Raw genomic sequence first — 25,042 nt, 5'->3', positions numbered from 1 at the left:
TTTATCGGGATAAATGCCAGAAATTATCGTGATACATTTTTTAGTCCATACCGCCCATCCCTACTGTGGATCCATTTTTCAGTTACATCACACCACCTGACTTGACTGATCTCTACTTAATTTTCTAGCGCTGACAGTTCTCCGTCATTGTGGCCAGCATCAACTGTCCATCATTGTGATGTCATGTGAAACTGTGGAGACTCGAGATGCAGAAAAATGTTAGTGCGCGTGTGGTTATTGCGCGAGGTGAGTTTGGGACCGGTCCTGAGTTCATTTATTTCATAGTGAGCATAACTCTGTGCTACTGAACTCACCTCCTGTCAGCAGATTTAAAAAAAGAAAAAAGAATAAGCTGTGTGTAAATCCACAGTTGCTATATAAACCACGCTCCTGGAGTCATAATTCAGGGGCGTGGATATGCCTTTCAAGTTGTGTCTGATGTGTTCAGATCAGTGTTATTAAGGCCACAGGTGGCAATTCTTGATGAATTTGTAGTGTGCAGTTTTCACATTACAATTCTGTATCAGCTCAGCCTGCTTGCTGCATCAGCTGATGGAGTATTTAAAAAAAGAAAAACGATTAAAAAAAAAAAAAAACTTCCTTGCATGACTTTGTATTTTCTAAAGTGGCTGCTGTGATAAAGAGCCACATTGACATGTTTACGTGTTGATGATGAAGCTGGTGATAACGGTGCTGAAAGAACACGGGTGCAAGTGTCTTTGCAACAATTGATTGGCTGTTTTACCTAAACGTAGTGCACGCACGCACGCACGCACGCACGCACGCACGCACGCACGCACACACACACACACACACACAGAGCTGACAACAGCCACAAGTCTTACATGGTCATGTGGAAAAGGAAAGTAGAAATACACCCTTGTTCAACACAAAGATTTGAACATACAGGAAAAACCCGTCTGCTTCTTCCTACATACTGTATTATAATATCTGTAAATACCTCAGATGAACAACAGTAAGACTTATGCTGTGCTTGAGAGAATATGTTTGGATGTCTGAAGTGGCTACAAAGTAAAATAAAATAACTGACATAACAACACTTTAACTTGGTTTTGGATAGCCTGATTTTGAAAATATGTAACGTTATGAGCTCTTCAACTCTCCAGACTGCAGACGTGGAGTCAGGTGACTGACTTCAACCACAAAAACAACCCTGCTATGAACAGAGCTGCAATAATACAGCTGCTTTCAGACACAAAACTTGTTTATTTAACACGTTTTTCAACACAGCAGGTGGGAGAAAATGTCACCATTCAGACAGACCGTTAAATGATCGTTGGCCAGCATTCAGACTCATTTGTGCTTAACAGGATAGTTAAAAGCAGCTCGTTTCTTTTTCAGATGACTGGCTGCTGCCGTCGCCAGACTCTCCATTTCTGTTTCTATACCCGAACTGTTGAGTGCTGCAGGGAGAAAAGTTAACGGTTCGGATCAGGAGCAAGTCCTGATTGATATGGACCTGCACTTATCAAATTATGTCCAGCTTTCTTGCTGAGCATTGACTGAGTGACCCGCTCCTGTGGTGCAGCTCCCGCTGGTCAGCAGCTCCTCGCACAGCAGAACGTCCAGACGGCTGTTGGCCCAAATCAGACTCTCTTACCTACTGCTCTTTAATCTGTGATGGTGACTGATGTCATCTAAGTCATTTCAGTTCAGTAGGCCGTCGCGTTTTACCTCTCCAGAAGCCTCCATGGAGCATTTCAGGAACATTATAGTAGATGTCTGCAGCAGCGTCACTAATTTGCAGAGAAATTTCTTCCTCGGTGCAAAAAGCCAGCAGGTTATTGATTTGGTTGTCATTCCAGTTTCTTCTCATACTAGTTCATATAATTTAAGTTACTGGACCAAGCAGTCCCGGCACCTTAAACAGTCTGCTGTGATTCAGACTCAACACACTTTAAAGGATTACTGCTAATCACACAAAGGGCAGAGCGATTAGTCAACTGTGCCCACTTTAGATAGACCACTTTATACTGCTAAATTAGTGGCTTTTAACATCAAATGTCTGTCTGAGGGGGGGCACATGTTTAAAACAGAGCTATCTTTGATTGATTTATCATCGGCAAGTGTGAGCTCTTTTATAAAAGCAGATGTCTTGACAGTTTTATCTGGGCTGAAGCATTCAGGAGCGTGTTAACACAATAACGAGCAGTAAAGACATCTGCAGTCCTCTCAGAGACGCAGCTGCATCGGAGAAAGGTTGTAATGTCGTTTGGCCTCCTGCAAAGATTCAAAAGCAGGCAATGACGAATTCCTCGCACAGCGCGCTCAAAAAGCTGTCCTGCTCCCTGACGTCCGTGTGGCCCGGCCTGGGAGAGTGCTCGCCGGAGCGGTCGGTGACAGAAGAGACAAAGAAGCGAGCTGACTGAGTTCCGTGGGCCTCGGAGGCAGGATTAGCCTCTCTGCCCCTGTCTGAGCGAGGTACTGTATGAGCAGAGACATTGTAGCGGAAAAGTGAGGGGGAGTGGACATGACACATAAAGCAAGAAGTGCTTCCTCACAGATGGAGCCTGTTCAGAAATGTCTTTTGAAGAGAGAGAGAGACGGGGGACATAGGGACATTTTTCTGAGCAACGATTGTTTTAAACTCGTAGGTCTGCAGGCTGAGACCATAACTGCTCTGTGTGGGACTCTGTGCTTCACAGGAAGCCTGTAAAAGCGAGGATTTTGCATGTCTTTCAACTCCAGAGACTATAAGCAGGGCCATGTGGCCTTCATAAACCAGAAATCTAAACGCTGCTGATTATAACAAGAGGCTACTGATGGCCCGATGTGTGCAAGGCAGCGTGCCTTCAATCATGACAGCGACCCTTCTGTGGTTCAGCTTCACATGTTTTCATTGTCGTGATTAGTGTCCACTGTGGCAGTGTTAAGAAAATATAATAGTCAGAAATTCTTAGTAGGGCTGTGAATCATTCAGAGTCACGCCATCGGATTTGGTTCTGGTGCTTGGAGTTAGGGTTTAGTTTAAGATTCTTGGTCTGAATGAAAGAGAATTGCCAGGCCGGCAGATGGGGTGGGGAGGATCTGACTGGAATAACGTGATCCTTCCACGCGCTGCGTCCGGCCCGGAGAAGCCCCACCCTGTCTGGTGAAAAGAAGTGGTCTGCTCACTCCTCAGGATAAGGAGGAGACCTGAGCTCAGTGCAGGGAGCAATGCCCAAGACTGTTAGGTATAGGGGTGGGTATTGGGAAAGACCTCACGATACGATACGCATCACGATACTTGAGCCACGATACGATACACATTGCGATATCCCGATTATGCGATATCCCGATTATTATATTCTACATAGTTCACCGAAAAATTTAAAAATGCATTACACATCTTAAAATCCAAGTTGTATATATGTACATCAGATGATAGTGATGGATCTTAAAATCCAAGTTGCACGTTCATCAGATTATAGTGACAATTCATGGGACAAACTGAGTCAAAACAATGTTTTATTATAACTATACAAGCTAAAGTTACAACTTATTTGTATATGTTTTTCATATTATTTACATCATATGAAATTAACATTAAATTTAGTATGAGGTTGCTTTAATTATGTGGCAAATGATAATAAACACAAGAAAGATGGGTACTAAAACCAAGGACAGGCACAGTGATCAGTCAGTATAGATATAAACCCATAAATAAATAAACCTCTGTCCATTATTTTTCATTTTTTAAGGAAAGGCAATTGTGTTATATAAAAAATAAATTATAAAATGAAATAAAACGTGAAATAAAACCTGAGCTCAGTGCAGGGCCCTCCCAGGGTTGGTAGAGAGTGGCAATGCCCAGGACTGTCACTTAGGTAGGAGCACTGGGTGATATAATGGGAAAAAGATCGGGGATAAAAAAAAAAAAAAAAAGAAAATCGATATTCAAATTTTTAATATCGATATTGAATCGGCTGGAAAAGTATCGCGATATATTGCCATATCGATATTTTTGCCCACCCCTAGTTAGGTAGGAGCACTGGGTGAGGAAATGGGAAAAAATCAGGAATAAAAATATAAATGAAAGAAAAAAAACAAGCGTTGTACCTTCGTTGACGATGGGACTAGCTGTATTTCCTCATGTATTTTTACAGCTATGTATTGATTAAACCACTGGCTACGGAAGTGACCTCATGTAAGCCAGGCCGCTTCTGCAGGGTTAATGTTGACATTGTCGCATGCTTCAGGTTTCCAGACAGATCAACTGCATGTCAGATAAACCCGTGCTTGTTGCAACACAGCAGTCACGTCCAAATCGGACTGGAGCTGCAGCCTGACCCCGAAGGGTTGTGTGTTAGGTAGTACTGCGGTAAACCACAGTCAAGTCAGTCACATGCTAATCAACAGTGAAGCTGAGCAGAGAAGGCAACTGAACAACTCGCATTATAATCACCAGAATGTGACCTATAAGGTATTTTTACGTAAAATGCAGATTATATTGAGCTGACACACTATTTATCTGTTGTTCCATAAAGCTTGACTTTTTATTGCTAAAACTTTGGTTTTTATGAGAAATATACTGGATAAACTAATACTAGAATTACCTGAAGATTCGTTAAGACAAGACCCAGAAACGCAGTCTTTGAGAGCTGGACATGTTTCAGTTACTTAAATTAGATGTAACTATTTAATGTTTTCATTACTTGTTCCCATATAACTCTTAACAGCCATTAGGAGCTAAATAAATCCGCCTGCTCACGAGATTAGTCAGATTGTTACATGAAGAATATTACTGCTTTAACGTTTTTTGGTGTAAAAATACAAATAAAAGCCTGCAGGAGTCGATCGTATCAGTGGGGCAACTTTTATCTTCTATGCATGAAGTTTTAAATTGGAAACAGCTCCCTAAATGCTTATCAACAGGATGCTTCTCCTCGACACGGGGAGTGGTGAATGCTTCAAAGACTCCACCGAGGGTTTGTTTAAAATTTAGATATCGAGGCTTATACACTGTCAGTTCTTTGCCTTACTCACCGTGGGAGTGGAAGGGGTTGCTCTGGTTAAGGGTGTGTGCTTTTGTGATAAGGAAAGAAGGAAAGTGACCAAAGACAACTCTTTACTAAAATAAGAAAAAGAAAAAAAATACAACCGACTGCTGGCTCCAGGTTTTTCTTCCACTTCTCCTCAGATGTTCTTAGTTCCGCTCTGTTCTCTGTTGTTTTTTGTTGGGTGTAGGTGTGTTTTGTGATTGTATAATTTCAGTTGAGAGTATGAAGAAAAAGGAAAAAAAAAAAAAAAACAGGGATTCTGGGCACCAAGCAGGATTTGGGGCTTTGTCAAGTTACTTCAGGTTCCCTGAATTTTAAACAGAACTGACAGAGAATATTTGATTATTCAGATATGTTAGGTTTTAATTTTTTAAGAAGTTAAAAAAACAAGGAAACAAAATCACAGAACAATGAGTCTTGCATGGTTTTGTGCAGTCAGCCACTAGTCCTGTAGAGTAAAAGCAGGCCGTTGTTCTCCAGCAGGATCTCTGCTTTCACTCAGGAGAGAACAGAGAGCAGCATCTGTCTTGAACAAGCTGCTCTTCTGTTACACAAGTGGATAATGTGCACTTTGTAACATGGTCAGAATCACAGTGAAGGTCATATATGGCTCCTTGAGATGATGGAGTATGTACTTCAGGTGTGATGCTATTTATTTGAAAGTCAGCTTGAGCTCACAACAAGCAGTGGTGGCAACAAAAGACGATTTTTTTTTATCTCCAATGGGTCTTTTCCAAAGTGGTTCAAGCACCGTTTCAGAGCCAGTTCTTCTTTTTTGACATCCATCTTGAAGAAAATCAGTTCAGAGTCAGAAGAACTCTGCAAAAACTGCTTTGTTTCAGGGAATTAGAAGACTATTTTAGATTATTTTGCTAGTTTTAAGAATTCTAGTCAAGAAAATTTGTTTAACCCGATTAGCCGTGATTTGGCTAAAATAAGACAGTTTTGACAAGATTTAGAATGATTTGGCTCATTTCTAGAGGGGCTGTTTTTGCACTGAACTGGTGCTGGCTTGGATCCAAACGCTCCTTGAGCAGATGCAGAAACTGGCTACATCACAGGATAGAGGCTGGTTTATTGTGACCGACTAAAACATTGTCAAGTCGTGTCGGTCCAAACTCATTTATAAGAAATGAACAAAAGGTAATTAACAATGAAAGGATACCAAAATCAGGCAGCAATGGTCCTTGGAGGAGATTGACCGTCTTTTTGCACACACAACAAATTTGACACTGTAACGCGATGCCTACCAGTCTGAATAAAGATTTGGGGAATAAAAAAAGACCAACCCCCCCAGTCACTGTCTACCACCCAGCAGCATCCACGCTTCCTTGTTCCAAACAGCAGGTATAAATCCTGTTTGCAGCTGCATTCAAAAACTATGGTCAGCATTTGTAAACAGCAGTCGACATAACAAGTTCACAACCACAGAATGTTACTCATGACAACCTCTATAAATGTAGACTGGTAATGCTGAGACACTGGTTTTGAGTGGAAATAAAATAAACACTTTGATGTGCGTCCAGTTCTTCAAAGAGTACAAAGATAAACCGGGTATGAACTGGCTCTGGCACCAGATTAGCAGCAGCATCTGGTGCACGTTGATCCAAAATAGGTAAAAGAGGACAAAGCATCAAAGAGGACGAGGAACAAAGAAGCACGGCTGTACAGGGCCGGCTGTAGCTGCTGGAGACAGTCCTCATGATTCCAATGCTTACTTTCACCTGACCATTAAGCGTATCTCTGGCTCCAATGACTTCATAATTCGTCACAACAGAAGAAAGCTAAAGGACCAGCACACCAAGAAAAGCCTTTAACCTCTCAGTTCCACATATTTCTGAGATCGCCCCCGAGTGGTAGCAACACGGCAGACCATATAGACCTGCGTTCACAAAGCAGAAACATGTTCAAACCCCAGGAGATTATCATCAGAGTTGTACGTATGCAGTGTATGTTTTCTTACATTACCAGGTTACAAATGGATAAATTAAGAGAAATACATGTGAAAATGAATCCAGTAAAAATCAAGTGAGAATTAGGTGTTGCACTTTGTCATTCCTATTCTGGTGCATGTATTGATTTGTGCCAAGAGAGAGAGAATCAGAGAGAGAGGTACAAAAAACCCCAGCTGTGTAAAAATGCATTAGACAAAATACGAAGGATTACAAATGGGAAAGTATAGAAAGTAGATGAAGGTTTAATGGGATTCTGTCTCTTGGATGCCATGAGCATAATGGTTGACCGATCAATAAGCTGGTGTAATTAATACCGTGGAACAAGGATGAAATATTCATTAGTGTTTCATGCAGCGTCTCCCTTTGATTGTGTCTCTCTGTGTTTTTTTTTGTTTTTTTTTACTCCTCTTTATCGAGTGCCATCCTCAATCCATTGATGGTCACAAATTAGGCAAAATTGTTGCTGTGAAATCTTCAAAGGAATAAAAAATGTGGTCGTGAAATTTCCGAAAACATTCTTGGTCAGTAGGAGTTTAATCGAGACCATTCTGTAATGAATATTATTATTTCATGTCGCATCACGTCTCGTTTTCTTTGACGACACAACTCTGCTTTCAGCATCTGCTTCTCGTTTAATGGGAATAGTTCAAATATGACTCTGTTTTCTCCAAAAGCGCTTGCTGTTTTGTATTCAGGTTAAACGCACCGTCTCATCCAGCATGATGTTTGATGCCTGTACGAAACGCCGGCGGCCTGTAAATGCTTGCTTCTTGGGATAAAGCAGGCTCTATAACGTAATACCTCTTATAGTAGCCTGTTGTATTGAACATGCTATCGAGGCTCAGACAGTGATATGCGTGGAGTGATTATTTTGATCCCCAGGCTGACCAGAGTGAAACTACACGGGCCCTTCTTGCTTACACCAAGACTCCATTAGCTATTGATTTCTTCTCCTCAGAAATGCTCAGCAAGGTCAGAGAAATCTTTGAAATCCTCTGCTGTCTCTTCCTCTTCCTGATCTCTATTCTCTCAAACCCCTTCTTGACTTTCTCTCTCTCATTAGTCTGTTCTTCCAAGGCCCTTCTCTTCACTCTGTCAGCCGTTGACACCGGTCTTACCTGTGCAGAGCTGCTAATTCTGTTCTTGGAAGGAGTATCGGAGCGGCATTTGTTTTTGTGATTAGTTTTGGTTAGCTAGTAAACTTTTGAATCCTCGAAATGGCAACGAGTAATTTGGCTGGTTGTTGTGAGCCGCTTAAAGAACTGAGAGGGCGCAAAGATATTTAAAGACGGTGTGTTTTTTTTCTTCTTTCTTTCTTTTTAAACAGATTTGCTGGAAGTCATGTGTAAAGCAGAGAGGGATATGGGCGGGCTTATCTGTTTCTGTCTGTTTACGTGTCCCCCAGCCGTGCATTTCAGTGTGAACCCGTCATGTTTTTGCTGGTGGTAGTCTTACCTCAAGGAATCAGCTGCTAACCTCCTTCGTTTTCATTTGTGCTGCTCAGCCGAACGCTGGAACTCAGTTTGAATGCCGTCCAACACCCTGCTGCTTTTCGTAAACAACTTCTACAAAGGCTGAGAGGAGGGGAAGAAAAATTGGCATGAAAGTAAAGCAGAAGAGAGCGATGGCAGGAGGCATGGAGGTAGGATCAAATGAATGGTTATGGGTTAAAGAGCGAGGCAGAAAATATCCGACGCTACAGCAATAGCTGATGAGAAGAAGTGTTTAAATGTAAGCTGTTAAAGTTCAGGGTGATGAATTAAAGAAACGTTCACAGAATTTAACACAGAGACGTGGTCATTCTGTGTTTCCCTCCTCCTCTATTTGCTCCATCTAATTTTTTTTTCAGTCCACCTACTCCAACAGCTGTTTGGCTCAGGTTATGAAGGGCCATGCACTCCCGAAATACAGCTAAGCACATTAACTCTGCCCTTCCAACCAGCAACGGCTCTCCCACCCACTATTTTCCCCTCATGAGTTTGCCCTTCATGTGACTTTTTGTGCTAATTTGAAGCACAAACATTGAGTGTGATGAATCCCAGCCAGCAGGAAAAGTGGTAATGAGGATTCAGAAGAGGGAGAAAATGACTGAGGAATCTCAGAGTGATGAGACCGCTGTCCCTCTTGCCAGAAACAAGACACAATCACATCCATGTGCATGCAGACAGAAATGAAGAATGAAAACTTTCCAGCATTTCTCACAGGTACAGATTAAAAAAAGAAAAAAAAGAATCTAGATCAGGAATCCCAACATAGATACAACAACAACATAAGAACTGAAAGAATAAAGGATGCTCTTTTCTTTGACCGTGGCCTGTTGAATGCCACTTCATTTCACATTAACATGTTATTTTCTTACCACAAACATATCTTATATCTTGGGGTAGTGAGCGACCGATAATCGGCCGTGGCCGATTATCGAATTCGATATTCATAATTTTATTAATAATCGGTATCCCCCCCCCCAAAAAAAAAAAACGAAAATAAATAATTTCAAATTGTTTTGTTTTTTTTAAAGAAAAATTAAGAAATTTACTGAAATACTGCATTTTCTTTTTGTATTAAGAATGTTCAACATGCTCAAACTTAAGTAAACTTAAGTAAATATTTGCACTTAAAAAAACAACCTGTGTAGCCATTTTCACAACCTGTACTGTTTGGTTGTTTGTCATGTGTACTAGTTAGCTTACTGTTACTACCTCCAAGTAGGCACTTGCTGTGGTTTGGGTCTGGGAATTGGGAGTATTGTGCCTGACTGTTCTAAAATTGAGGCTGTTATTCCTCTTAATTTGTTATTTTTTATAGGCAGCTTTTTTATTTTATGTAATGAGAAAATTCACTTAATGTTATTTTTAATAACTGAAATGCTGCTTGTTTTGTTTGATGTTCCATAATTTGCACTTTCGATGTGTGAGCCGTGCGAAGTGAATATTGCTGTCCTTCCTAGTTAAAGCATAAATTGCTCGCCATTCATTTAAATGAATTCTTGTATTGAAATTTGTTTTCTCCCAAAAAGGTAAAAAAGGGTAATAATCGTATCGGCTGATATCAGCTATCGGTCTTTTTGATTTCCCCCTAATCGGTGATCGAAATAATCGAAAAAAAGGCTGATCGGTCGGACACTACCTTGGGGGCCTTGTCTGTTTCCTCCCTGGGCTCTAATGAAAGTGATGGATCAAAATGTGAGTCTTGGTTGCGCAGGTAAACAAAAGCTTCCATATATGCACAGACCTGGTGCTATCCCAGCTCTCCTCTCACGTTCAGCGGCTTACGTCTCATACCAGATATGGCTGTTCAAACCAACGCGCTTGTTATGCCATGCCTTCCCCTCCTTGCTACACATAATTGCTGCAGCTCGTAAATCAGTCTGCCACAGTGGATTGTGGAGGGAAAAGTGGGCCCCTGGCATTTGAGACTGCACAATGCCAACCTGTGAGCAGGCCAATTCCCCTCTTTTGTCTTCAGTTCAGAGAGAAAATAATTATAGAATACATAAGTAATCAAAGTGGTGAATATGGGATGGCACCAAGATTTGTGTGGAGAGCTCCTGCCTTGTATAATTTTGTGTCCAGAAAGTTTGTGGGAATATTCCTTTAGCCTTATTTAGCATTTTTGTTTCATTCCTTTGTATCATATCAATGTCGCAGCCATAATTTGGAGTGTACTTTTCCCCCGTCTCGAGTAAATGGAATTACAAAATGGGTAGCTTTCATGCAAAGCCAGATTTACAGGGCTTTACTTTTGTATCATAATGCATATTACTGAAAGGGAATAATACATAAGTAGTTTAGAAAAGATCAGAGAACAGAATGGGAGACCTTAGAGATGGCACTATACAGAGGAACAACATCTGTGTCTGTCATGTGGTGTCTTTTGTCTTCGTTTTTGCAGTCAGACTTAAAGAATCCAGCATTGCGGATCTCAAACTGAGGCGAGGCCTTTTATTTCCTGATGTGTTTGCCTGTGTCTCGGTTTGTCTTTCTCCTACTGCCGGGCAACAGCAGGTCGAGCTAAAAGCTCTAGATTAGTGCTGAACTGACTGCAGCGGGCATTGATGTTCTGCAGGCTTGTCACTCAGCCTCGGGCCTGTCCTGGAGATAAGACCCGCGGCCCGCTCAGGCTGATTGATGGCGGGATCCATACAAATACTGTCCCACACATTAGCTCTTTTTGTTTTTGTCTTTAAATAGTTTTTCTCGATGCGTTGTTTGAACTTGGAATCTTACCCTTTCCTTGCCATACTTATTAGGCCGTGAACAGAGGCCTTATAGAATAATAGCATTTGAATATTAATTGGTCTCCATAGGAATGCAGCTGTTCCTCTTTTTGAACCTGGAGTATTAATAGTAGAGCGGTTTAGCATGTTTTTTCTCTGAATATGTTTTCCCTACAGTGTGCTGTCAGCGATATTTCAACCACAAAATCTTCACGAAAACCCAGATGGCTTCATCGGTGGTTTTCTTCTTTCCTTGTGGACCACAGCCAAAGCTTCTGCTATCATAAAATCTGATGAAGGGTTCTGAAAATGTGTCCCTTTCATTCAGAAGCTCATCCCATTTTCCTTCTCTACCACTTCTCCCTTCTCCCCATGTTACCTCAGCTAAGGTGAAGTCAAAGTGTGCTCCCACCTTCTTCGCGTGCGCCAATGGCGTCCACTGCATCATCGGGAGATTCCGCTGCAACGGCTTCAGCGACTGTCCCGACGGCAGCGACGAGGAGAACTGCAGTAAGTCTCACTCCCAGACTGAGGCCGTATGAAGTGAGATTTTGCTCCAATATATACCATACTTTTTAAAGTCACATCTGTTTATGGATGGAAAAGTGCTACAAACATGGTTTGCCATAAATATCTGTAAAAACAGTCTTAATATAAAGTCAGAGCACAATGTTGGAGCAAACTCCAAGTGTTTATCAAGTCGAAAGCAGTATTTTTCAGTCAAAACATGCCTGGAAAAAAATAAAGAAGACAGAGAAACTTGTGACTTTTGTTTTTGTTTTTGAAAAATATCAGCTCTTCAAGTTTGACGCTATCGACACAAGAGTTTCAGAAGAGCCGGGAACGGGTTATGCTTAACAATGTGTTGCAGTCCTGTTCCTCCTTTTCCAGATGTTTTGTTTCATAATGCACCACATGTTTTCAAGTGAGGACTGCAGAACGTTTTGCTGAAAACAGTTGATATTTACTACGGCTCTACTCTATTCTTTATAGAACAAAACTATGCTTTTGTCATATTAAAAAAAAGACACTTAAAGTTAAAGCGTAAGCGTTTAACATTATTAGTACCTTATAGGGCTGTTCGATTTTGCCCAAAAATAAAATCTCGATTTTTTTTCTCTCAAAATCCGATTTTCGATTACGATTACGATTATTTTGTGAATTGACAAAAGGCAAAGAAATGATTTCAAATATGCTGTTTTTTTATTGAACATTTGCCCCATTGGGCTTTAAGTGCAAACTTTGCTCTTATTAAACCAAAAATGAATGAATAAAGTGCAAAACTCTGTAAAATAAGTTGAAAAAAAGTTTAAAAAAATATAATAAAATATAAAGTTTTATCTCTGAAAAACAAAATCAGCAAATCAGCACTTGCAAACATACAGTAAGTTATATTTCCAATTAAATAAAACAAGACATTTTCTAATTAAACTAAACTGGGTCTTTGCATGCTAAATAATAATGCAACCCATGAAGGAGGTAGAGGTGTGTAATGTCAGTCATTACATTTGCTATTCACATTTGCAAGTTTTTTGCAAGGAACACGAGCCGGTCTACCGCATATGGCTTGAGGGATGCCCGGTGGCATGTTAGTATATCACCATGGTTACAACGCCCCCTCCTACACTAAAGAGCCTCTCCAATGGGGCACTTGTCGCAGGTATTGAGAGGTATTTCCATCAATCATTAATATGTGTGCAGACAAGGTTAAAAAAATAAATTAATTAAAAAAAAAATGAAAAGTGAAAAATTGATTTTACGAGTTTCACGTTTTAATTACATAATCGCGATTACGATTTAAAATCGATTAATCGAACAGCCCTAGTACCTTACTGTATATGGTTAAATTGGATGTGCCGTGTGCAGAAAGGCACCTTGACACCATGTCAGATGCTGGTTAGTGGCATCAAGAGTCCGAAGGTTCTCTCCGTCTCGGAGGATGTGGCCACTTCACACCAGTCCATCTTAAATGATCTCGATATCTATCTTTGATATCTGAGACGCACCACATGCACCTCTATCTGGCATCTGATGCTCTATCAGGGATTGGATATAAACTACAGAGGATGGATTTGGGTGTGCCTCAACTTTCCTGACACATTTTCTGTATTTCTTCTTGTATTCATGTTGTATATATTTATGTATGTATCTCATTCCAGAGGGATAAAAGCAATTAATCAAATGTTTACCTTCTCTTCTACTGAAATTGAATTTTTAACCCTAATTTTAAAAAGCAAATGCAGGTACTTCTCTCATCTTTTTAAAAAGTTTGACTCATCTTTCCCAGCGGGAAGTGTGAATCAAGCTGGTCCCCTGCCGTCGTCGCAAGGCTGCGTTTGTCGCCTACAGGGCCCACGCTCACAAATCTAATCTGGTTATTTAAATACAGCTTTGCTCCATGCTCACAGCACATGCTGCATCACGGCTGTGTAATTGTCTGGATATTCTCACAAGATAATTATGCCTCATTTTGTGGAAGCCAGAACAAAGACAAAAACTCAAACATAAGCTAAAAAGGAGTGGTGGTGCTCTGGCACATTTAGAATAATGCTCTTTTTTTTATCAGATTTTGCTAAATGAAAGCTTTATCAGCTCATGCGGTTATTTATTCATCATTTTTTTCCAGAAAAAAACCTGTTAAGCCAAAACACGTATAACTAGTTTCTTATTATTATTTTTATGTGATCATCACAGTACTCTCACAGATAAGCTCCCGTTTCTCCAGTGGAGTTACGTTGACCTGAGAATCCTTCTCTGTAACCCTCTTGGAGCTAACAGTTAACCGTTGACCTCGATCACAGCAGGTAACCCCCTGGTGTGCTCGGAGGCTCGCTTCAAGTGTCGAAACGGACGCTGCGTAGACCGCAGCTTCCTGTGCAACGGCCAGGACAACTGCCAGGACAACAGCGACGAGGAGCTCTGCCTCACCACTGCAGGTAAGTCGTCCGGTTCAATGTTTCAAGTGGTCGTGGTGCACACGCTTGTAGAACTCGAAGGGTAGCATCTCTCTCCAGACATGAGGGATCAGACACATGCAGAGGATTTACAGACAAAGAACAGTGTCTTGCATCAGATGAAAGAAACTTTAGAAGTCAGTTTGCACAAAGCTGCATATTCATATAATGTATTTGTGCTTGACCCTTAACAAATCCAGGGAAATTATGAGCTGAATAGTATGCTCATTTCCAAAATTCTTGCTGGAGCATAAATTAGATTGTAGTTTCATTTCATTAACTTCATCAGTACCAGATTGCACATCTACATGAACGCCTGACTTCAACAATTAGGTTTCCATTGTGTTTGCTCCTTACTTTTGCTGTAATTTAGTTTTTTTCTTCATTCATTATGTAAACACTGACACACAGATAGCAGAAGCAGTGCCATCATTAACCGGACTGAATTTAATTGGATTATAATGAATTAGATGGCACACACTTGCACTTGAATTGAACTTGTTCTCTAGAGTTCCCTGAGATAACTTTTGTTGTGAATTTCAGCCACATCAGTGACTCAAATAATTAAATTGAATTAAAGTAAAATGATGCACTATCTGCCAAATTCTGTCAGCCAGCTAGGGGAAAATAAAGGAGAAAATGAAGTCAAATGACCCCACAAGCAGGCAGTTCAGTGCCACTCTAGTGCCTAAAGGATATCTGATAGTTGTTGTTTGAATGAAAATGTGAGAGCAAAAACTGAAATCAAGAGCACAGGGTTCATGGGCATGCAGAAGCAGTTTGAGTGAAAGGAGAAGGGCTTAAACTGGAGAGGATATGTGCTTGCAAGAGTGAATCTGGGCAAAGGAACAAGGGTTTTAGATGGAACAGCATATTTGCACACAAGCAGAAACCTTTTAAGTATGAGGGCAAATGTTTGAGAAGGATCAGTAAAGGGGAAAAAAGGAAGAAGCCTGCTTGAAATTCAAAACAATATGCTCCTGAACAAAGACGGTAATATGATCCAACATAAATGCTTTAATTCAGTTTAATTTCCATTACCTTGTATAGTGCCAGTCCACAACAAAATTCATTGCCAAGGTTTCATAGAGAGAAAGTAAACGAGTCCACACATCTTAGAATACATGTCATATTTGTGGAGGTTTGGGGGAATATGTATGGAACTTATATAGACCCTATAGTTAAACTCCAGAAAAGAGCTGTAAGAATAATAAATAAAGTTTCTTATCGTGACACTACTAATAAATTATTTGTAGAGTCATGCATATTAAAATTCATAGATATTGTATATTTAAAAACATTAGAAATTTTGTTTCGAGTTAAGAATAATAGCCTTCCTGCTTGTTTTCAGCATTTATTTAAATTAAGAGAAACAAATTATAATTTAAGAAGGCTGTGGGTCTTTGAAAGATGTCGTGTGAGGACTAATGTTAAATATAGATGTGTTTCATTTTTGGGAGTCAAATTATGGAATCAACTTAGTGATGAAGTGAAACTGTGTAAATCTCTGTTGAATTTTAAAAAAAATATTGAAAAGTAAAATAATTAAGGATTACAATGCTAAATGATTGGAGTATAATTTGGTTAAGCAGAACAATTTAAAGGGAAATTTCTCTTTTTGTTTCGTTTCATATTGCAGATAATCTGGGTTTTCTGTTGGAAAGTACAGGGTAGGCAAATATAAGCTTTGGCTTCAGCCTATTCCTTTTTCGGTTACAGAGTTTATTATTATTTTTTGTGTGAAACTGATGAGTGTAAACTTGTATGAAAGTGTTTTGTCATTTACACACACACACACACACAGTTTGAATTGCAAATAATGTAATGTAACCGAAATAAACAATTCATTCATTCATTCATAGAAGATACAGTTCAGTTCTAATATAATAATAATATTAATAATACTAATATATTATCTTCTTGCTGGAACCTCTTATGTCTGGCCCACATGCTGGCTCCTGTCAGCATTTCAACTCTACCTCCACTAGCATCGTTAAAAAAATGTAAATAACTTGTCAGCCTCCGTAGAAAGAAGACATTGTTACTACCAGTACCGTGACAGGCAGACTCAGCAGAAACCTGATGGAAACACGAGAGGCAGAAGTATATCTGATAAACCGGCTTGTAGCTCTCCAGCAGTCGCGCACCAGGTATCAAACGCAATCAGTCTCCGTGAAAGGTTTAAATGACATTTATTCTGAAAGTAAAATTACTTTGCTCAAACTTTCCTAAGGTGTGAAAAATGTCTCTGAAAAACTGACAGAATATAGATCAGCTCATACACTCACAGTGGCTCATTATTCTGCCTTTTATAACCCCCCTGCTATGAGATTGTCTGTCAAATCCAAATGTAAAAAGCGTGGAGTCAATTTCTTGTTTTTTTCTGTCTAAATTCATGAACTTAACATTTGTTCAGAGGGAAACATTCAAGAAAAATAGCCAGATCTTGAGTACTAGCTCACAGGCACCACAATCCAATGCAAACACACAGAATGCTAAATAGAAATACGTGTGATGCACAAATATCGATCAAAATCTGCATCCCATTGTCCCACTGGCAGGTGAACAATACTAACTCCAGATCATGGCTGTGAATCTTTTCCGTATCATCAGAGAGCAGAATCAAAGAAAGCAGCCTTTAAGGCAAATACCCGAATATTATTTAGAGTGCTTTAAAGATCAAACAGATGTGTGCTGGCAGGAAGCCAGCACACATCTGTTTTTTCCAAATAGAACACAAAATGACTGTCAAATGTTTAAAGGGAGGAAAATGTAGTATCATCTTCTTGTCATCTTGTATTACAAAGCTATACGTTCCCAAAGCATGCAGCATGGAGACCAGCATCGTCTTGTTCAGGGATGCAAGGCCTGCCCTGGAATACTGTTGTCTGGATGGGAGCGTACGTTGCTCTTAAACCTATATATGCCTTTCACCATTCAGGTTTTCCTCTCAGAGGTGCAAACTGCTCATTCCATAGGAACTAATGCACCCCCATATCATCAGGGATGCAGGCTCTTCAACTGGCGCTGCTAACAACCTGAATGGTCCCGCTCCTCTTTGTTACATCCATGGCTTCCCAAAATAAATTTAAAATTTAAATTGGTCAGATCACAAAACACTTTCCCACATTGCTTCAGTCCATTTTAAATGGCCTTTGGTTCAAAGAAGATCAGCTTTTCTGGATCATATGGTTCACACATGGGACGAGGTTCATCATGGAGCTTTACCTTGGATTTGTGGATGGCGTGATGATCTGATCTCAGCGAGTTCCAGTTAAAGTTTTCCTGAACTGCGGATTCTCTCTGTTACAGAAGTATTTCTATTTTGAATGCAATGCTGACCAAAGGCCTAAAGTTTACAGGCTTTGAGTATTGATATTTGGCCTTGTCCCAAGTGAGTGAAGAGATTTCTTCAATATTTTGATCTTCATATTTTGATATTCAAAGTCTTTTTAATTTTAGGTTGAGAAAGATTATTTGTAGATCGTGTTTTTCACAGATTAGTGGACCTCATTGCTTCATTGATGTACCGGCCCAATTTCACTCCCGAGAGACTTGCTTCTCTAAAATACTCTCTTTGTACCTGATTGTGTCGCTGACCTGTTCCATTTAGCCTTATTAGTTCCAGGATGTTCCTCCAGGTCTTTCCTTTTAGTACCACTTACCCTCCCAGCTTGATCTTCCCCGTGTCTCAACTTTTTTGAGACCTGTTTCTCCCATTAAATTCAAAATGAGCTCATGTTTTTCATGAGATGGTAAAATATTTAACTTTCAACACGGAGCATAGTAAATGAGTTTTGCAAAGCGTTGTATTCTGTCTTCATTTACCTGTTACACGGTGTGCCAACTATCAGACGTTGGTGTTGTAAACTGAAATAAAGTAGTGAAAACAGTTAAATAAATACATTGATGGATGGATCCATAGATGCAATTCTATTTTCCCTTTTCTTTTTTAAAAGGTGATTGGGATCCTTATGAGAATTTAACAGCTTCTTCCCAAATTGATTTCAGCCTCTCTCTCCACCAAGTTTCATGAAATTTAGTTGAGTAAATGATTTTCCTTTTTAAGAAAAAACAAAACAAAAACAAACAATTTAGACGGACATCTTTTACGTCCTACCAAATCTTTTTCTAAGAGGATGTATAATCAGTCTATTACAACTCTCTGATATCATTAAATGTTCATGCACACCTCTGCATTCACTTCACATCTACCGATTGGTGACATGATGTTGCTGGTTCTGATTTTACAACTCCTTATCTTTATATCCTACATGGAAAAAGGGTTCTGTCAATAAGCACTTTCATTAAAAATGTGTTAAAGAGACAGAGGTTACTCAGAATACTTCCACCCTTGAATTGTTTAGCTTTTATCTATTTCTTATTATAGTATTCAATTCAATTTCATTAGATAAGAAAAGGATGACACTACAGGATCAAACCCTGTGTCCTGTAGTAACAGGGTGTGAGAAAAAAATGTCTGTTAAGTATGTAGACATTTGTAATTATTTGACAAAAAGGTGTGCATGTTTGTAGTTGAGCTTGCACAGAAAGGTATCAATGCAGCTCTTTTTTTAATTTGGATGTATTGTTATATTCTCTGAGACTCCTTGTCAGCACAAGGTTTTACATTACTATTTGTATGTCTCATGCATGAATGACGTGCATGTTCTCCTGATAAATTTTGCTGCTTAAAGCCTTTGTACTGTTGCTTGAAGTACAAAGAAGTTGTGATGTTTTTGTTTTTATGGCCCTTATAAGACATCAAGCAGTGTTTGTTTCATTATTTATTCCCGTCTCTCATCTCCCACTGCAGTGGAAGTTTAGGGCAACACTTCTATTTGCACTCATACTTACACAAACCGGCCTCACGTTCTGCTCTGACTTTGCCTTTTTCTATTATAAGCGCAGACCTGCAAGTGACAGATAAGGCATACAATATCCGCTCTAAGCTACGTGAGCATAACATCTCCCTCACTTTCTCCTCCGCCTCTCTTCCTCTGTTGAACTTCTCTGCTCTCTTATGCATCATTATTTGCTTCAGTGTCTCCACATTTGCTTCCACTATTTGCAGTGTCCATGGAGAGCTCAGTTCGCAGTCTGTCAGTGGGCAGATCTCCATGACTTTTAGATATGATGGTTTGGTTATCCTTCCCAGGAGGTGTCAGACAGTAAAATCTACGCTAGCAGATTTTCTTTTTTTCTTTTTATTTTATCAATGTGCCACACTCAGAGCAAGAAATAGTTACTTATTGTTTTATTTGATGGGAATTTAGCTCTGAAATAGAAGTGGCAGTCTTCCACACGCACAGAGCGAGGTGGAAGGAGTGGAATGGAGCATATTTTCAGTGTATCTGAAGAATAAAAAATTGGAAAGTGCACCACATAAGCATAGCAGTGACCCAAAAAAGGAGCTGCAGGAATTGCAATAAATAGAAATGGGCAGGAAGATGGAGCAAAGCAAAGAGAGACAGGTGATTTGGCAGAGAAAGACAGGGATTTGGATAGGAGTGAGTGATGCCGATAAAGTGAAGAGGATGAGCGCTGCATCCATCTCAAGCCGGTGCTGAGGAATGTAACTCTGGAAACAGAAATGACATGAAAACTAGTTTTGCAAAGCTCAGCTACTTTTGCTCTTCCTGATCTTTCACTCCGCTTACAAGCAGGAACAGAGAGTGCAGTGATGGAGCGCATGTTTGTTCCTGCAACTAATTGTTGATGAAATACCACCTTAGAGTTCACAGGAAACACTCAGATGGAGGGGGTGGGCCCTCGCGTAGAACAAGAGAGCCACTCTTTGTACCCAAAGAAGGATGTGCATGAGTGCATGAGCACACCAAATACAATTAGACACACAGAGAATTGGAGAGCATCTGAGAGTCATTGTTCAGCATATTTACTAGTAAGAAAGATGCTGTGGTTTCCACGCAGAGGCCAGAGTACTGACAAGGATAAGGAATGAAAATGATGAGTGCAGCTGGAGTGTCCAAAAGATGGCCTCTTACAGTTCCTCAGTAAAGTAATTGATTAAAATGCCCACATCAGCGTCTCTCATTACACATTAATTAACACAGTGAGACAAACGATATCAGACGGTGTGTTGACTGTGGGAGACTGGTAGTGATTAATGCTTACGCCTCCCGTGTCTCAAAGAAACTTCATTTTCATCCTTTTTTCACGGGTGAAGCCTTGAATAGAGAAAAAGTGACAGTGATGGGGATTGTAAATGATGTGGAGGTAAGAGGAGGAGACCAGGGGATGAAATGAGGGCTTCGAAAGCTCTCATTTCACTTTGTGGATTTAGTGGCTTCATGAGCATAAAATAATGTCTTTGAATGCTTTTATGTTTCTGTAAATAAAAACGTATTGAATTGTGGCATTAAAACTAAAAATAACAGATAACTGACTACAGCTTCCTTATTATGAGAATGATTTATGCGCTCAGTTCTGCGACTGCTCCAGACTCTCTTGGTTTTAATATCAAAATGAAACCAAATGAATCCTTTTATGGCATTGGCTGCAATTCAAAACCACTTTGAAATGGGGTTCATTGATGTTGCGATGTTGTTTTTTAAAGTGTGTGACTTCATTTCTGCAGGCCAAAATGGTTCAGAAATATAGACATGATGCAGAACATGTGTTGGGATGGATATACGTGGTTTATTGTAAAAAGCTGTTTGATTTAAACAGCTCTGCACTTACTCAGTGCTCAGCACATGCAGTAAGTAATCTAAACAATAAAAGACGTTCCCTGCGTGGTCCAGGAAAGATGGACATCTCTTTCCTTTTTTTTAATCTTTTTTGCAAGCGTTTCATTCAGAATTCCTCATTGTTGTAGCCTGTTGTAGGCACTATTGTCGTATCATCCATCCTAATTCTTTTGCTTTGTAAGGGAAAGAACTGCTCTGGTTCCTCTGGATTTACTTTTGATTCAGTTCTACATCCATCTTGGTGGTTCTGAATAGTGGTTCTTGGACGCTCCTGGATGAGTCATTGCCCCCAAGACGACCCCCAGACCACTGCGATTGCTTCAATACTTTCTGTAACGGAGGAATTGTCTGTGAATTGAAGGGCTACCAGATCTTTTTCATAAGAGAGCTTTTTTCTGAAATGAAGGGGCAGCGTTAAGTAGGTGGTACACAGTTTGCACACACACCAATGTATGTACAGTTCCATCTAATCTTTCCATCTGGCCGACTTATGGACTTGGCATTTGTGTTGTCTTGCTAGTTGTCTTGTACTACTGCAGGAATCAGTATTAATACTACAAGTGTACGTGAAGGAGATACTGTATGCAGATGCTAAGTCATTCAGGTTCATATGTGTTGCATGTGACTAGTATTGGTAATATGGACTAGTAACAAGGATTCAGTATAGTTATTCACTGGAATGTTGGAGTTCCCATGTGACTTTTCATTCCTTACTCACTAATGCAGTTGCTTGGTCTTTTGGATACGCCAGCAGGTGGCAGAGTTCCAATCGTTGTACTGTATGTAGGAGCTGTAGGATGTACCACGTATACGTTTAGGATGTTCTATGCTCGTATGGAATTTGAATATTTTAATGTTATGATGTTTTAAATGATTTGATATGGTACATATGGGCTGTAAATGAGGAGCTCCCAGTATAAAGTCTGGAGTAAGAGCTTGCTCTCGAGGGTGCAATTAGGCCTGGCAAGGCCTCTCAGTACTACGGCCCATAGCTAAGGGCCTAGTGCAATTGTTTGATAGGTTTCCGTAGGTTATTTTGAACTTTTTTTGATTTATTTTCTTTTTTATTGCTTTTTTAACCAACTTTCACAATCCACAACTGCACAGCTTGACTGTGATGTCTAAAATAAGATCCAGCACCGGGTGAAGATTTGTGGCAAACCTCCTCCCGGTGTCTCTGAGCTAAATCCCACAGGTAGGTCTCGTCCCCCTGTGCGAGAGTGATTGAAAAACAAGACGGAGCCACACAGTTTGGTCATCCAGACACAGACCTTAAAGTGACATTAATCAACTTCTGGTCACTCTCTCATTCTCTCTTCCATCTTTACCTTCTTGAATCTCTTAGGTGACACAGCAGATATTTTGATGTGGTAAATAAAGGTAAAATAAAGATGACCTTTATTTTATTGCACCTTATTTTAACTTTATTTTCAGGTTGAATGACTGAAACTCAATTTTATGTCGGCTCTATGTGCCTCCTTTAATTAACCCCCAGGGATAAATAAGGTTTTTTTTTTTTATTATTTGAATTTGAATTTAATTTGTAATAACTCTTTTTTGCTGTGATAAGATTCTCACTTAATTTGCTTTGGTGGTCCTAGTTACAACATGATCTGCCACAACCAAGTAGTTGGTCTAACAAAAGTGATGCAATATCTGATTATGGAAGAAGTAAGGCTTAAGCCCTGGAAAAGATCTATCGTCTTGATTAAAGGGAGTAATTTACACTCCACACCCATTAGTGGAATCACAGGCCTGCGGGTCGTCAGAACTGTCAGTCAGACTGAGACGCTGGGCTCCCAACGGACTTGTAACATAAGTCGGCAATGAGTATGATGTCAAAACACTGGCAGCTGACATCACCCCTGATCCTGATGGATTTTGGGAAAATTAACCTTCCAGCCAAAGATGGTCCACAATCTTCAAAATTAAGTTTTATGCAAGATTTTTCTTTTTTAAAAAACATGGCTGTGAAATTAAATCTGCCAGATTCTTTATTCATCTTGCTAAGCCTCTCAGCGAGAATGACTTTTTTTTTTCTTTTTTTTTTTAACAATGCCTCTCGGGGGAATTCGCCGTATTTTAACAGGGACTTCTTAACAGTACCACAGTAGGCTAATGCGTTTCTTTTTTCCAGCCACCGACACATATCCACAAACCCTTTCTATCCTCACCAACAATAAGCAGTTTAACCTCTGTTGTGTGCAGTGAGCGTGTTTCCAGAGACGAAGAAATCCCTCATTTCAAACTTGAGGGATGCTCTGCTCCCACAGAGTAATCTGCAGCTTTCTATTTGTTATATCCTCCTAAGGCTGTTTAAGAACTCTGAAATAGATTCACCAGCGACGCATCTGCTGTTTTGCATAAGTACTTTGCATTCAACAACCTGTTATCACAGCCTTGCCATTTACAGGGTCAATAAACACCAGTAATTCAGAAAGGGTCGTATGTACAGTGACTGTGCTGACACCAGACAGTAATTCCAGTCTCTCCATTAATGCTGCCAGTAAAAACCAGACATTAATACATTGTGCCAGCCTGATATATAAATAACAAAGAATGACAGAGTGATTAAAAGTCCATCAGCTTGTATTCACGATTGGTGTCCTTTTAGCTTGCCATTAACTGCTCACACAGGCACATCCTCCCCAGCTGATTACTGGCAGGCAAATAATAAAGGAGCTGCAGATTGGAAAGAGAAATTACTGCATTTAGCAGTTTTGTGGTGGAGGTGTGTGTGTGTGTGTGTGTGTGTTTGTGTGTGACGGTGGGATGTGTCCATGCCCTTGTCAGCAGAGCTCAGAGGGAGAAAGGCGTGGGAGGGAGCATGAAATGGGGTGGTGGAATATAATGGCCAGAGACTGAAGTGTGGGAGTGAAAGTTAATAGTGCCAGTTTATCAGCGCTAACGCACACACCTGTCAGGCCCAAACGTGCATGTGTATGTGTGTAGTGCATCTTCACCCATGATTTGGTCTGTGGAAAAGTCTGAGGTTTTTGACTTAGCTGCTGGCATTGTTGAACAGAGTGGGTGCAGCTTCCTGTTTTTCTTTTCTTCTAATTACTATTATTATTTTCAAGCAGATGTACTAGATTTCTACAGTTTAGATGGACCGTTTGTTCTTATATGGAAATGAATACTGCGTATCTTTTATAGGTCCTTCTGTTGTGTGTGTTTCAACTTTAGGAAAGCGTGAGCTTTCTGTGCTCTAGCTGAGATTATTTGTGCTGTTATTTTATCTTCTGTCAGTTGTTCACTCGTCCTCCCACTAACCAGGGCCGAGTGTCAGCCCTTTCAGAGCTGCTGTTGTTTAGGCCATTTCCCAGGGCTGCAGGGGGGTGGGGGCAGGGTTGAGGGGGGGGTCACTCTGGGGACCAGTGTCCGCATGATTCATCCCTGCCCTTGGATCTGGACCAGTCACCTGTCGCTGTTCAGGCTCCTGTAAATTAACAGCCTGTCCTTCCTGAACGATCCTACTCTTGTCACCATGGCGATGGCGGCCGAACGATGACCGGAATGATGACCAAGAGATGTTCTGTCTCTGTGGACACTCTGGGAGTGTGTCATAACGGGATTTTTTAGTCTGTTTGTTATAAAACCTTTTTTAACCATATAGTTTTTAATAGTAAGGCAACTACAAACGCATGGAGTGCTGCTGGGTGTAAAAAAAGAGTATAATTCAGGTGCTCTTCGGCATGGGGATCCAAAAGATTCAAAAACAACTTAGAAAAACCGAGGCACTCAAGAAGTTATACAAATATAAAAGGCCTTTATTAAATCATGGCTTAGAAAAAGTTAAAATGCCTAGAAAAAGTTAAAATGCCAACATGTTTCGGCCATTTGTAGGCCTTCCTCAAGGCAGATAGCAAAGACCATCTTTGCTACATGGCCGAAACATGTTGGAGTTTTTGAGTTTTTAATAGTAATTCAGCAACCATCCAGCCATCAGGGGGGGGGCGGGCTGTCCCACCAGTCAGTAACTCAACAGAAAAAAACAAACGGTTATGATATGGATGTTGTTGTGGTATTTTTGTCTCTGGAGATACTGACATCAGTGTCTGAGTAACTGAGGGGGGAGTTGAGGGAGTTAGAGTCATGGACATCCCTCCAGGAGGATGCGAGACCTGCTGGAAGTTTAGAATCTACTGTTACATTAATAAAGGTGCAGGTTGTGCTGGATGCAAAAAATGGGAGATAAAATGTCACA

General features: G+C 40.3%; 1 protein-coding gene across 3 annotated transcripts in view; it reads left to right on the top strand.

The window, feature by feature from the left end:
- Nucleotides 1-25,042, top strand: part of ldlrad3 (low density lipoprotein receptor class A domain containing 3) — a 124,050-nt gene that overhangs the window by 48,982 nt on the left and 50,026 nt on the right. For 2 of the 3 annotated variants that reach the window (XM_061721489.1, XM_061721491.1), the window contains exons 3-4: nt 11,556-11,681; nt 13,973-14,107. In XM_061721489.1, the coding sequence (XP_061577473.1) occupies nt 11,556-11,681; nt 13,973-14,107 (261 nt within the window). The remainder of the gene's footprint in view (nt 1-11,555; nt 11,682-13,972; nt 14,108-25,042) is intronic. The other variant, XM_061721490.1, reaches the window with a different exon arrangement.

This window comes from Cololabis saira, chromosome 5 (assembly GCF_033807715.1).
Source record: "Cololabis saira isolate AMF1-May2022 chromosome 5, fColSai1.1, whole genome shotgun sequence".
Classification (NCBI taxonomy): Eukaryota; Metazoa; Chordata; class Actinopteri; order Beloniformes; family Belonidae; genus Cololabis; species Cololabis saira.
Note: the sequence above shows the minus strand (reverse complement) of the source record. Positions and strands in the feature narration are given on the sequence as shown.